The 16,181-nt window shown below is 34.7% G+C and overlaps 1 protein-coding gene across 1 annotated transcript in view; it reads right to left on the bottom strand.

Annotated features, from left to right (window-relative positions):
- The window catches only part of HFM1 (helicase for meiosis 1), a 136,047-nt gene that overhangs the window by 34,309 nt on the left and 85,557 nt on the right, over nucleotides 1–16,181 (bottom strand). Inside the window, exons 29-31 of the mRNA XM_061186326.1 lie at nucleotides 15,908–16,065; nucleotides 14,330–14,433; nucleotides 13,723–13,857 (exon numbers count right to left, since the gene is read on the bottom strand). Of these exons, the coding sequence (XP_061042309.1) occupies nucleotides 13,723–13,857; nucleotides 14,330–14,433; nucleotides 15,908–16,065 (397 nt within the window). The remainder of the gene's footprint in view (nucleotides 1–13,722; nucleotides 13,858–14,329; nucleotides 14,434–15,907; nucleotides 16,066–16,181) is intronic.

Below are 16,181 nucleotides of genomic sequence, written 5' to 3'. Positions count from 1 at the left end.
AGTGCTCAGGCACTGGTTTTATCCTTGCATTCTTCAAGTACATTAAATTTTCACACTCAAAATGGCATAGCAAATGCAGATGAACTTATTAATGTCAAATCAATTTTCTTCAAAGTAAACAAAGCCCATACTTCTTATTGAGAATGCATTTAAAGGATAAGAAGTTTAAATACTAAAAATAAAGTTAAAAAAAATTTTTACAACTAAAAAGGTGTATTTTTCACACTGCCTAATCTTAAAAATAGCAAAAGTATTTTTCCTAAAATTTGACCAAAATTTTATCTCTTGGACTATAACTGTGAGAAACAACTAAAAAAAAATTTTTTTTGAAAGAGTTGTAGGAAGCATAAAAAAAATTTCTAATTATATTTGTACTCTAAGGTGCATACTTCTGTTTTTAAATATGGTCCTACAATTTGACAATATAAAATATTAAAATATTTGTTGAACCTACAAGCACATTTGGAAACAATCATTTAGCAACTATATTCTCTGAACTAAATATCAGTTTTTATCATTTAATAAAATGGTCTGACAAGAGGTCAGAAACACTGAAATTTGTATTGTTTTGAAAAGGCTGTTGTCACAACCTTAGTAGGGTAAATCTATGACTCCTTCACTGTGTAAGTTACTGAGAAAGAAAATGCAGATACTGTACGTATGTTATGTATAAAGGTATAATTATACACCTTTATTTGGGGATACTTGAATTTGCATATAAGAACTGAATTATATAATCAGAATGTTCATAAGATTTGGGATGGTTGCATATATAATATATGTATGTGAAGGGGGTATGTGTATAATAAAACATTTGCCTGATAGGAAGCATCTTTTTTCTGTTTTCCACAGGGTTATACTGAAAACGTGGGGGACTTTTGCTCTCATAAAAGTCTCATGCTAGTAGGAAGTATAGTAAACATCCTAATTTTCACTACAGTTGCAAGCAACAGAAACAATTCAAGCTATTTAAAAGAAAACCCATGTGGTGGGTGGTGGAAATGTATTACATGAACATAGCTATCTCACAGAATCCAAAAGCAGCAATGCAGCTAGACATCACGAGGGACTGAAACCAAGAAATGGAAAGTCATCAGACCTTCAGCTCTGGCCTTCTCACCTTTGCTTCTTTCTGTACCTCTGCTTTAGTCTTCTCTTACACGGTCCAGCTATCTTTGATTATTTCTGTGCATGGTAAAGGATGGCCACCGACAGCTCTGATTTTATATTCTCTTAGTGCAGTCCTAATTCTAAATTGTCTTTCTTAAACTGAGGTATTTCTTTTCTTCTAGGAATTTGGACTTTGAACTGAATGAAAGAAGGTCACCCTGGTTCCTGATAATTTTGCTGTCAGAAAAATAGTGGCCAGAACGGGGGTCCGAGGAGAATGCAGTACAAACAAGACAAACAACCTACTTCTATGATGTGGCAGTTAGTTCTAAGAAAAAGGGAGTCATTGAAAGATAGGCAGAAACCTTCTTCCTTTTATATATCTAAACATATACACCATGAGATTTCTAGTTTTCCTGTAGTGTGGTCTTTCATATCTTTTGCTACTGTATTACTAGATATTTGAGATTTCTAATGCTATTGTAAATGGTATTTTCAGAATTATGATTTCTATCATTTTTTTGCTGGTAAGTAGTAATACAACTGATGTTTAAATTTTTTAATTGAAATAGAATTCATACCACAAAGACCTTTTTCAAGTACATGATTCAGTGGGTTTTTAGTATATTTCCAAGGTCGTACACCCATCATAGCTATCTAATTCCAGAACACTGTCATCACCACAAAAAGAAATCATGAACCCACTAGTAGTCACTCCTCATTTCTTCCTACCCCTTGCCCCTGGAATCACTAATCTACTTCCTGTCATTATGTATATGCCTATCCTAGACATTCACATAAATGGAATCATACAATATCTGATCTTTTGTGACTGGCTTCTCTCATTAGCGTAATGTTTTCAAGGTTCATCCATGTTGTAGCATGTATCAGTAGTTTATTCTTCTTTATGGCTGAATAATATTCCATTGAATGAATGTACCACATGTTACTTATCTATTAGTTGATGGATATTTGGGTTGTTTCTACTTTTTGGCTGTTATGAATAATGCTGCTATAAACATTCATGTACAAGTTTTTGTATGAATATTTTACAATTTGTTTGGATATATACCTAGAGGAGGAATTCCTGGGTAATTCTATGTTTAACTTCTTGAGGAACTGACAAAATGTTTTCCAAAGCAGCTGCACAATTTCATATCCCCACTACCAAAGCACGAGGGTTTCAATTTCTCTGCATCTTTGCCAACACTTGTTACTGTCCATCTTTTTTATTAAAGCCATCCTACTGGGTGATACCACACTGTGGTTTTGATTTGAATTTCTGTATTGATTAATGATGTTGGACATCTTTTCATGTTGTATATTGGCCATTCATAGCTCTTCTTTGAAAAATGTCTACTTAAATTCTTTGGCCAGTTTTAATTGGGTTATTCGTGTTTTTATTGTTGAGTTATAAGATTTCTTTATATATACTAGATTTTAGTCCTTTATCAGATATATGATTTGCAAATATTTTCTCATCTTGTGGGTTGTCTTTCACTTTCTTGATAGTGTCAGTTGAAGCACAAAAATTTTTAACCTTGATAAAGTCCAATTCATCTGTTTTTTTTTCTTTGGTTGCTTGAGCTTCAGATGTCATATCTAATAAACTACTGCCTAATCCAACGTCAAGAAAATATACACCCATGTGTTCTTCTAAGAGTTTTACAGTTTTAATTCTTACCTTTAGGTCATTGATCCATTTTGAGAAAATTTTTATATATAGTATGAAGCAGAGGTTCAAACTAATTCAACTGGCTATCCAGATGCCCAGCCCTATTTGTTGAAATACTATCCTTTCCCCACTGAATTGTTTTGGCATCTTTGTTCAAAATCAATTGGCCATAGATGTATGGATTTATTTCTGTACTTTCAATTATATTCTATTGATCTATATGTCTATTATTATGCTAGTACTACACTGCCTTGATTACTGTAGTTTTATAGTAAGTTTTGAAATTAGGAATTGTGAGTCTCCATGTTTGTTCTTTTTTTTAAAGATTGATTTGGTTATTTTGAGTCCCTTACATTTGCATATGAATTTTAGAATCAGCTTGTGAATTTCTGCCAAAAAAAAAAAAAAAGCTGGAATTTTGATAGGGACTGTATTGAATCTGTGAATTAATTTGGGAAATGTTGCCACCTTAATGATATTCAGACTTCCAATCCATGAACATGGCATATCTTTCCATTTATTTAGGTCTTCTTTAATTTCTTACAATGGTGTTTTGAAGTTTGCAGTGTTCACATCTTGCACTTATTTTGTTAAATTTATTAAGTATTTTATTCTTTTTTGATGTTATTGTACAATTTTTAATATTGACTCTTTATCCAGTGATGTTTCTAAATTTATATATTAATTCTAACAGTGTGTCCATAGAGTCTTTTATATTTTCTAGGTACATAATCATGTTGCTTTCAAGTAATGACAGTTTATTTCTTTCTTCCTAATCCTTATCCCTTATATTTCTTTTTCTATATAATTGTACTGACTAGGACTTCTAGCACAATGTTGAAAAGAAGTATTGAATAGTAAGAGAGAACATTCATCATTCTCCATTTAAATAGGAAAGTTTAAAAATATTTCACTATTGTGTATGACATTTGCTATATATTTTTAATGAAAAATTAACATTGAATTTTTGTCAAAGTTTTTTTGACATCTATCAAGAGGATCACATGTTTTTTTCCTTTTTTTTCTTTGCCCTGTTAATGTAAGGATTATATTGATCCATTTTTAAATGCTAAGGCTCTCTTGCATGTATGGAATAAGCCATACTTAATTGTGCTGTATTATGCTTTTTAAATATGTGGCTGGATTCCACTTGCTAATATTTTGTTAAGAACATTTGGATTTATATTCATGAATAGACTGATGAATAATTTCTCTTTCTTTTAATGTCCTTGTCAGGGTTTGAAATCAAAGTCATGCTGGCCTTCAAAAAAATTAAAACATTAGAAAATATTCTTTCTTTTTTTCTGGAAAAGTTTGGGTAAGTTTGATGTTATTTCTTCCTAAATATTTGGGAAATTTTACCAATGAAGTTATCCAAGCCTCAGGGTTTCTTTATGGAAAGATTTTTTTTTAATTGCTTCAAATTCATTATTAGTGTTAAGACTACTCAGATTTTCTATTTCTTCTGTCAGTTTTGGTAAGATTTCTCCTCAAGGTATTCGTTCCTTTTTACCCAAATTATGTCAAATTTATTGGTATAAAGTTATTCATAATATTTTGTTGGGGTCTTTTTTACGCCTGTAGGATCTGTAATGATATCACCTTTTTCATTCTTGATTTTTTTTTTAATTAATTAATTTATTTTATTTAGTTTTGGCTGCATTGGGTCTTTGTTGCTGCATGCAGGCCACCCCCAGCTGTGGCGAGCGGGGGCCACTCCTCACCACAGTGCGCAGGCCTCTCACTGCGGTGGCCTCTCCCCTTGCGGAGCACGGGCTCCAAGCACGCAGTCTTCAGTAGTTGTGGCACGCGGCTCAGCAGTTGTGGCTCACAGGCTCTAGAGCGCAGGCTCAGCAGTTGTGGCACATGGGCCCAGTTGCTCTGCGGCATGTAGGATCCTCCCGGACCACAGCCTGAACCCATGTTCCTTGCATTGGCAGGCGGATTCTTAACCACCACGCCACCAGGGAAGTCTGATATTGTTAATTCATGTTTTATCTCTTCTTTATCAGTCTTGGTAGGGACTTCTTAAATTTATTCATCTTTTCAAAGAACCAAATCCAATAAATTTGGCTGATAAATTTAGCAGTAATAATTAATTCCCTCAGTTATTTTTTTTCTCAAAATGCCTCTATTTCACTTTCATTTTTGAAGGATATTTTTCACTGCACATGGAAATCTAGGCTGGCAACATTCTGAAGCTTATTCCATTATCTTCTGGTTTCCATCATCACTGCTGAGAAGTTAGCTGTCAGTTTCACTGTTGCCCTTTGAGGGTAGTGTGTAGTTTTTCTGTGTTTGCTTTTTAAGATTTTCAGCAGTTCTGCTATACTGTGCCCCAGTGTGGTTTTCTATGTATTTGTCTCTGCTTGGGTTTGCTGAAATTCTGAACTCTGTGAGTTGATGTCTTTCATTATTTTGGAATGTTCTCAGCCATTGTCTCTTTAAATATTGCATTTGTCCCATTCTTTCTCTACACTGCTTCTCAGACTTTACACATATGTTAGCACTTTGAGTATTATGCTCTTTTCTGTTCTTTCTGTTCTCTTATCTCTGGGCTTCCATTTAGATATTTTCTATTGATATGTCTAACAGTTCACAAATCCTGTGTTTGGCCATATCCAATCTATTATTAAACCTACCCAAAGAGTTCTTCACTTCAGATATTTTATTTTTCAGTTCTAGGAAGTTCACTTAAATCTCTGTATGGATTCCAATTTTCTGGTTAAAATTTCCATCATTTCATTCATTTTGTCTTTTTTTCCTCTATTTTCTTGAAAATATTAATCATAGTTGCTTTACAATCTTTAAATGCCAACTCCACCATTTGAATCATCCACAGAGTTGCTTCATTTTCCTATATAGTTAATTATGAGTCATATGGCCCTTCCTCTTTGCAGGTCTCATAATTTTTTATTGTATGGCAGACATTATATCTACAGATTCCAGATTATGTTATATTCCACCAGAGAGGGTTTCTTTTTTTCTCTGTCAGGCAAATATGGTGAGTAGCTGATCATATAAAACCCTTTTTAAGGCATGGCTTACCGGGCCTTTTAATTAAGAGCCTATGGATCCTTGACTCCTCAGCTCTGGAATGGCTCTCCCTCTCTGGAATTTTAGTCCCTTTAGTTTGCTTTCATAGATGTCCTAAAACCTGTAATTTTTATAACTTATGTAGGCTTTTATAATTGCTGCTATCAGAGCATTGGCTTGCCCCAAATTACTGCATCCTACCCAGAAGCGGAAGCTCCTCTGAATTCTTTAAAGAGGAGGATGAGTGCTCCTCGGCTCACAGAGTAATTCTGTATGTCCTCTTTTGCCATCATTCACTGCAATTACTGTTTATGTCCTCTTTTGCCATCATTCACTGCAATTACTGTTTATTATAACTACCTATACTATTCACAGAACATGACTGTTTAGATTACTTTGGTAGGTAGCTGCTACTCTCACATTCCCCAGTACCTGTTAATTGCTCCCTTTACTGGGCCTTTCACAAAGCAGTGAAAATAGAACCAAGTGAATAAGGAAGAGCTGTATGGTAGACTGCCTATGCCTCAAGTATTACCAACATTTAGTGTTTGTTTTGTAGATTTGGCTATGGAACAATGCAAATGTTTTACATTACTATCAATCAGAAATAATTCTTAAAAACTATTCTAACAACAGAAAATAAAATAAAAATTAAAATAAATAAAACAGTACATGTGCATCCAGTTGGTGGGATACCCACATACAGAAGATCTATTCCAAGTGATGTTAAAACACAGTAATTTGATTACACATGCCTAGTGAGATATAGTCTAAGAATAAAAATATTTACCATAAAAGCCTTAAACTATTTTTAATAATGACATTAAGAGTGCACTTTGGGGAATTCCCTGGCAGCCCAGTGGTTAGGATTCTGTGCTTCCACAGCAGGGGGCATGGGTTTGATCCCTGGTCAGGGAACTAAGATCCCACAAGCTGCACAGTGTGACCAAAAATTTTAAAAGTGCACTTTGGTGTTGTTATCCTGAGACTTTGTTGTCTGTATAATGTAGAATAAAGAAAATTAGTGGGGAGACCTTCAAGATGGCAGAGGAGTAAGACGTGGAGATCACCTTCCTCCGCACAAATACATCAGAAATACAACCACATGTGGAAAAACTCCTACAGAACACCTACTGAACGCTGGTAAAATCTCAGACTCCCAAAAGGCAAGAAACTCCCCATGTACCTGGCCGTGAGACTGACAGGGTCTTGGTGCTCCAGCTGGGTGTCAGGCCTGTGCCTCTGAGGAGGGAGAGCCGAGTTCAGGACTTTGGTCCACCAGAGACCTCCCAGCTCCATGTAATATCAAATGGCGAAAGTTCTCCATCTCAACGCTAAGATGTAGCTCCGATCAACAACCAGCAAGCTACAGTGCTGGACACCCTATGCCAAACAACTAGCAAGACAGGAACACAACCCCATCCATTAGCAGAGAGGCTGCCTAAAATAATAATAAGGTCACAAACACCCCAAAACACACCACTGGACGCGGTCCTGCCCCCCAGAAAGACAAGATCCAGCCTCATCCACCAGAACACAGGCACTAGTCCCCTTCACCAGGAAGCCTGCACAACCCACTGAACCAACCTAAGCCACTGGGGGCAGACACCAAAAACAACGGGAACTATGAACCTGCAGCCTGCAAAAAGGAGACCACAAACACATTAAGTTTAGCAAAATGAGAAGACAGAGAAACACACAGTAGATGAAGGAGCAAGGTAAAAACACACCAGACCAAACAGGTGAAGAGGAAATAGGCAGTCTACCTGAAAAAGAATTCACAGTAATGATAGTAAAGATGATCCAAAATCTTGGAAATAGAATGGAGAAAATAACAAAGATCTAGAAGAACTAAAGAGCAAACAAACAATGATGAGCAGCACAATAAATGAAATTAAAAATTCTCTAGAAGGAATCAATAGCAGAATAACTGAGGCAGAAGAACGGATAAGTGACATAGAAGATAAAGTAGTGGAAATCACTACTGCAGAGCAAAATAAAGAAAAAAGAATGAACAGAATTGAGGACAGTCTCTGAGACTTCTGGGACAACATTAAATGCACCAACATTCGAATTACAGGGGTCCCAGAAGAAGAAGAGAAAAAGAAAGGGACTGAGAAAATATTTGAAGAGATTATAGTTGAAAAATTCCCTAATAGGGGAAAGGAAATAGTTAATCAAGTCCAGGCAGCACAAACAGTCACATACAGGATAAATCCAAGGAGAAACACGCCAAGACACATATTAATCAAACTATCAAAAATTAAATACTAAGAACAAATATTAAAAGCAGCAAGGGAAAAACAACAAATAACATACAAGGGACTACCCATAAGATTAAGAGCTAATCTTTCAGCAGAAACTCTGCAAGCCAGAAGGGAGTGGCAAGACATATTTAAAGTGATGAAAGGGAAAAACCTACAACCAAGATTACTCTACCCAGCAAAGAACTCATTCAGATTCGAAGGAGAAATTAAAACCTTTACAGACAAGCAAAAGCTAAGAGAATTCAGCACCACCAAACCAGCTTTACAACAAATGCTAAAGGAACTTCTCTAGGCAGGAAACACAAGAGAAGGAAAAGACCTACAATAACAAACCCAAAACAAATGGTAATAGGAACATACATATCAATAATTACCTTAAATGTAAATGGATTCAATGTTCCAACCAAAAGACACAGACTGGCTGAATAGATACAAAAGCAAGACCCGTATATATGCGTGCGGTCTACAAGAGACCCACTTCAGACCTAGGGACACATACAGACTGAAAGTGAGGGAATGGAAAAAGGTATTCCATGCAAATGGAAATCAAAAGAAAGCCACAGTAGCAATTCTCATATCAGAAAAAATAGACTTTAAAATAAAGACTATTACAAGAGACAAAGAAAGACTCTACATAATGACCAAGGGATCAATCCAAGAAGAAGATATAACAATTGTAAATATTTATGCACCCAACATAGAAGCACCTCAATACATAAGGCAAATGCTAACAGCCATAAAAGGGGAAATCGACAGTAACACAATCATAGTAGAGGACTTTAACACCCCACTTTCACCAATGGACAGATCATCCAAAATGAAAATAAATAAGGAAACACAAGCTGTAAATGATACATTAAACAGGATGGACTAAATTGATATTTACAGGACATTCCATCCAAAACAACAGAATACACTTTCTTCTCAAGTGCTCATGGAACATTCTCCAGGATAGATCATATCTTGGGTCACAAATCAAGCCTTCGTAAAGTTAAGAAAATTGAAATCGTACCAAGTATCTTTTCCGACCACAACGCTATGAGACTAGATATCAATTACAGGAAAAAATCGATAAAAAATAGAAACACATGGAGGCAAAACAATACGCTACATAATAACCAAGAGATCACTGAAGAAATCAAAGAGGAAATCAAAAAATACCTAGAAACAAATGACAATGAAAACAACCCAAAACCTATGGGATGCAGCAAAAGCAGTTCTAAGAGGGAAGTTTATAGCAATACAATCCTACCTCAGGAAACAAGAAATAACTCAAATAAACAACCTAACCTTACACCTAAAGCAATTAGAGAAAGAAGAATTAAAAAAAACCCAAAGTGAGCAGGAGGAAAGAAATCATAAAGATCAGATCAGAAATAAATGAAAAAGAAATGAAGGAAACAACAGCAAAGATCAATAAAACTAAAAGCTGGTTCTTTGAGAAGATAAACAAAATTGATAAACCATTAGCCAGATTCATCAAGAAAAAAAGAGGGAGAAGACTCAAATCAATAGAACCAGAAATGAAAAAGGAGAAGTAACAACTGACACTGCAGAAATACAAAGGATCATGAGAGATTACTACAAGCAACTATATGCCAATAAAATGGACAACCTGGAAGACATGGACAAATTCTTAGAAAAGCACAACCTTCCGAGACTGACCCAGGAAGAAATAGAAAATATAAACAGACCAATCACAAGCACTGAAATTGAGACTGTGATTAAAAATCTTCCAACAAACAAAAGCCCAGGACCAGATGGCTTCACAGGAGAATTCTATCCAACATTTAGAGAAGAGCTAACACCTATCCTTCTCAAACTCCTCCAAAATATAGAAGAGGTAGGAACACTCTCAAACTCATTCTACAAGGCCACCATCACCCTGATACCAAAACCAGACAAAGATGTCACAAAGAAAGAAAACTACAGGCCAATATCACTGATGAACATAGATGCAAAACTCCTCAACAAAATACTAGCAAACAGAATCCAACAGCACACTAAAAGGATCATACACCATGATCAAGTGGGGTTTATCCCAGGAAGGCAAGGATTCTTTAATATATGCAAATCAATCAACGTGATAAACCATATTAACAAATTGAAGGATAAAAACCATATGATCATCTCAATAGATACAGAAAAAGCTTTTGACAAAATTCAACACCCATTTATGATAAAAACCCTCAAGAAAGTAGGCATAGAGGGAACTTACCTATACATAATGAAGGCCATATACGACAAACCCACAGCCAACATCGTTCTCAATGGTGAATAACTGAAAGCATTTCCTCTAAGATCAGGAACAAGACAAGGTTGCCCACTCTCACCACTATTATTCAACATAGTTTTGGAAGTTTTAGCCATAGCAATCAGAGAAGAAAAAGAAATAAAAGGAATCCAAATCAGAAAAGAAGTAAAGCTGTCACTGTTTGCAGATGACATGATACTATACATACAGAATCCTAAATTTGCCACCAGAAAACTACTAGAGCTAATCAATGAATTTGGTAAAGTAGCAGGATACAAAATTAATGCACAGAAATCTCTTGCATTCCTATACACTAATGATGAAAAATCTGAAAGAGAAATTATGGAAACACTCCCGTTTACCATTGCAACAGAAAGAATAAAATACCTAGGAATAAACCTAACTAAGGAGACAAAAGACCTGTATGCAGAAAACTATAAGACACTGATAAAAGAAATTAAAGATGATACAAACAGATGGAGAGATACACCATGTTCTTGGATTGGAAGAATCAACATTGTGAAAATGACTATACTGCCCAAAGCAATCTACAGATTCAATGCAATCCCTATCAAACTACCACTGGCATTTTTCACAGAACTACCACAAAAAATTTCACAATTTGTATGGAAACACAAAAGACCCCAAATAGCCAAAGCAATCTTGAGAAAGAAAAACGGAGCTGGAGGAATCAGCCTCCCTGACTTCAGACTATACTACAAAGCTACAGTAAGCAAGATAGTATGGTACTGGCACAAAAACAGAAATATAGATCAATGGAACAGGATAGAAAGCTCAGAGATAAATCCACGCACATATGGTCACCTCATTTTTGATAAAGGAGGCAAGAATATACAGTGGAGAAAAGACAGCCTCTTCAATAAGTGGTGCTGGGAAAACTGGACAGCTACATGTAAAAGAGTGAAATTAGAACACTCCCTAACACCATACACAAAAATAAACTCAAAATGGATTAAAGACCTAAATGTAAGACCTGACACTATCAAACTCTTAGAGGAAAACATAGGCAGAACACTCTATGACATAAATCACAGCAAGATCCCTTTTGACCCACCTCCTAGAGAAATGGAAATAAAAACAAAAATAAACAAGTGGGACCTAATGAAACTTAAAAGCTTTTGCACAGCAAAGGAAACCATAAACAAGACTAAAAGACAACCCTCAGAATGGGAGAAAATATTTCCAAATGAAGCAACTGACAATAGACTAATCTCCAAAATTTACAAGCAGCTCATGTAGCTCAATGTCAAAAAAAAAACAACCCAATCCAAAAATGGGCAGAAGACCTAAATAGACATTTCTCCAAAGAAGACATACAGATTGCCAACAAACACATGAAAGGATGCTCAACATCACTAATCATTAGAGAAATGCAAATCAAAACTGCAATGAGGTGTCACCTCACACCAGTCAGAATGGCCATCATCAAAAAATAAATGCTGGAGAGGGTGTGGAGAAAAGGGAACCCTCTTGCACTGTTGGTGGGAATGTAAATTGATACAGTCACTATGGAGAACAGTATAGAGGTTCCTTAAAAAACTAAAAATAGAACTACCATACGACCCAGGAATCCCACTACTGGGCATATACCCTGCGAAAACCATAATTCAAAAAGAGTCATGTACCACAATGTTCATTGCAGCTCTATTTACAGTAGCCAGGACATGGAAGCAACCTAAGTGTCCATTGACAGATGAATGGATTAAGAAGATATGGCACATATATACAATGGAATATGACTCAGCCATAAAAAGAAACGAAATTGAGTTATTTGTAGTGAGGTGGATGGACCTAGAGACTGTCATACAAAGTGAAGTAAGTCAGAAAGAGAAAAATAAATACCGTATGCTAACACATATATATGGAATCTAAAAAAAAAAAAGGTTCTGGAGAACCTAGGGTCAGGATAGGAATAAAGACGCAGATGTAGAGAATGGACTTGAGGACACAGGGAGTGGGAAGGGTAAGCTGGGACAAAGTGAGAGAGTGACATGTACTTATACATACTACCAAATGTAAAATAGATAGCTAGTGGGAAGCAGCCGCATAGCACAGGGAGATCAGCTCGGTGCTTTTTGACCACCTAGAGGGGTGTGATAGGGAGGGTGGGAGGGAGATGCAAGAGGGAGGAGATATGGGGATATATGTATATGTATAGCTGACTCACTTTGTTATAAAGCAGAAACTAACACACCATTGTAAAGCAATTATACTCCAATAAAGATGTTAAAAAAAGAAAGAAAATTAGTGACATTCTATCATTTTTGGAGTTATTGCAAAACAAATCTCTCAGCATGGCAGAAAGGAGATACAGATTATTGAGTACACATCATTGAGTTTAAGGATAAATACTATAGCCCTGAATTTGATTTGGACATTTAACTATGAATCAATTACGCATTTTATCTTTAAAAACAAAAAAATCACATATTTCCTAAATCTGTGCATGGAAAAGGCAAGAGATAATAATCAGTCAATGGCAATGAGCTCTTCAAGCACACAGAAAACTATTTATCATGAAAAGAAACCAGGTATCTTTGGAGAAAAGGCTTATTACAGGTCTGGGTCTGGAATTATAAAAGGTAAGCCTAGAACATCATATCACCTCACACATCAAGGAAGCTGTCAAGACTACTAGGGACATAGCAAAAGGATTCAGGAGCCAATCTGGTATATCTAGATGGTATCAAGATGATATATCTACAACATTTATGAGTAATCAGTGGTTTGAACATTAACTCAATTTTGGATAATTATTAGTTACTATTAGCTTTTTATGTCTAAGAGTAACACAGTATTTTTTTTCTTAAATCCTTACCATTTACAAATATATACTGAAACATTTACAGAGGAAATAATATATCTGATTTTCTTCAAAAAATACAAGGGGAAATCTAAACAGAGGTATAGATGAAACTATATTAGCCCTGAGTTGATAATTGTTTAAGGTGGGTGATGAGTACATGAAGGTTCAATATACACTTCTACTTTCGTCTTTATTTGAATGTCCCATAATAAAAAAAAAATTGTTTGTCACCTGCTTTGCCTTATCAAATCCGTTAATTCTTGTACATCACTTGTTCTCCCCCTGACATGGCCATAAGAATGGAGTGGGTATGAAAAGGGGGAAATGTATACAAAAAACTAGTCAAATAATTCTTTGCTCGAAAAATCACCCCAATTTTGACAAATATTAACACTAAGAATTCCTACTGTACATTATTAATGCAATTATTAGAAAGTCTAAACATCTAATTCCAGAGTATCCACAATCTGAATGAAGCAGTACTATACTGATGATACTACCCTCAGCCATATCTTTGCTTTAATGCAAAACAGAACTAAATACAGCTATTTACCTTTACTGGGCCCTGCTATTGAATGTTTAAAATGGGAGATCTCTGTTTCTGATTTTTTTCGCATAATTATTTGATTTCCAAATCTCTTGGGTCCTAAGTAAAAGACTGTAAATTTCTGCTGTATATCAAGTCCAACTGAAAAAACAAAAAAAAAAGCATACAAATGCTTATTTAAGTCATATAAATCCACACATGAGACCATTTATTTGTTTTTATACCTGTTATATTTTATACCTTTTTGAACTGGAAAGTCTAACAAGTCCAGGAAATAAAAATGTTTTAAATATACTTTAAAAAGTATAACAAATGAAAATTTATACATCTGTCATAAAAATAAAAATCAATGTTCCTACAGTAATTGAAATTTATCTTAAAAAATAAAATGTCTATAAATGAACAGATAAAATTTTAATTTTATTATCCTAGTCTCTGCTATCTTTTACATATCCAAATATATGAAGCTTCCTTTAAAATTATTTATTTTACTTAAATAAATTATTTTTACACAATATCGCTTATGTTGTTTTTCTGTTTTACATAAAGGAAATAATTTTTAAATGCTATCATATTTTTTACATTCATGTCTTCATTACTTCAACGAACTTACCATATTCAGAACTAATTAGATTTATGCTAAGATCTTCAGATTTAAGAGCTCGCCTCACATCAATCTTTTTAGCCCAATTTCCAGCTTTTAGCAAAACAGAATCCCTGAAAAAGAGTAATGCATCATTTAATAGTGATCTTGAACACTAAATGAAATGAAATAATAAATTAATGTTCAAGGTCTAACTGATCCTAAGATAGGTCCTATCTGGTAGTAAACTTAAGTCAGTTACTGAAAACTACCTTCCCCAAGTTCTGAGGATAGGGAAATGGAGTGTCAATGGAGCTACCGTTACCATAATTTTCTTAACTATATGTTCACCCAACAGCTGGTTCTAAGTTGCACTGAATCATTTCAGGCCTGCTTGAATATATAATTGCTATCAATAACCTATGACCTTGACCTTAAATCACTACCACTTTAAAATGGCTATACATAAGTTACATGGATTTGTGAGAACTTCAACAGTATTTTTTTAAATGATATGAAATAGTTTGTATCTAATAACAACACATCACCAGCAACCAATTTTGTGATTGAACTTATTTTAGCCTCCTATAGTCAAGGCTGTCATTAGATTTAGTTGTCACAGAGAAGAAAGATTTGTATAATTATATATTCTCTGTAAGTGTATCATGGCTAGTTGCAGGAGAGTAATTATCAGTGAAAAGGATATCCTTATCAGTCACTGCAGTCCCATTAGGAACCTTGCATGGGATGTTTTAGGAAGCCATATTCCAGTACACTGGCAAAAATTAGGAGATTCCCATTTCAGAATCACTGCCATCCTGAACTTACAGGTACAGTTATATGCTAGGAGCATAGGCTCTGGAGTAAGAATGCTTGGCTTCAAAACTAGTTTTTGCTGTAAACTACCTATATAATCTTGGTCTCAAATTTCTCCTCTATAAAGTATATATAATGATAGTACCTATCTCATACAAAGATTAAACAATTCAATACCTGGAACCTACTAAGTGCTCAAAAAATATTAGCTGTAGCTACAACTATTATCTTTAGAGTTTGCTTATGACATCCTGGGAGAAAATATCAATATGTAATAGTATTAGAAAAAAGGCTGCATTAAAAATTATAGAATGACATGCTAAAGAACTAGATATAAGGCAAGGTACCTCCTTTATCTATTGGATCTGGTTGCCTGGATCCTACAATGGTGGTAGTAGTTTGTTAGATTTTAATTTGGAAATAGAAGATATATTTTGAAGTAAGTAGGAGGAAGATTGCACTCAAAGAGTAGTAAGGTCATGAATGATAGGAGAAAAGCAACAAAATAAGAAAATTCAGCAACAGTGAATTAGAGCTACTCCTAAAGGTCATCTACTACTTGTTTCAAACCATGGTGATAGACTTTACACTTTGTTCATTTGAGTACTAAATATAATCTAAAACAACAGACCCAATATTAGTATCTTCTTTAATAGACAAACTATCCCATTATAGAATCAGGAAAATGTAATTTAATTGATCCCACCATGATTTTATTACTCTTTTCCTCAGCAGAATTTTTCTTTTATAGTATATGCTTAGAAATAAAACAAATAGAAATTTCACACTTACATAATTTTGTGCTTAGAAACCAGTTGATTATCTGCATCACCTATGATTAAGGTAACGTAGTGAGAATCTGGTGCTGTTCTTTTAGTTTGTAGCTGTTCAAAGTTTCTTAATATAACAGTCACTAATATTTCTGCCATGGTATCACTATATCTTGCAATCTTTAAAAAAGGATAGGCATAAAAAGTGTTAAAAATAACCTTACTACTCATACTCACCTCCAAGTCAGCTATGGGTAGCTTTATTCCTGAAAATCAAAATATATGAAAAATAGAAA

This window comes from Eubalaena glacialis, chromosome 3, assembly GCF_028564815.1.
Source record: "Eubalaena glacialis isolate mEubGla1 chromosome 3, mEubGla1.1.hap2.+ XY, whole genome shotgun sequence".
NCBI lineage: Eukaryota > Metazoa > Chordata > Mammalia > Artiodactyla > Balaenidae > Eubalaena > Eubalaena glacialis.
The sequence above is the reverse complement of the archived record's forward strand: the minus strand, read 5'-3'. Positions and strand labels throughout refer to the sequence as shown.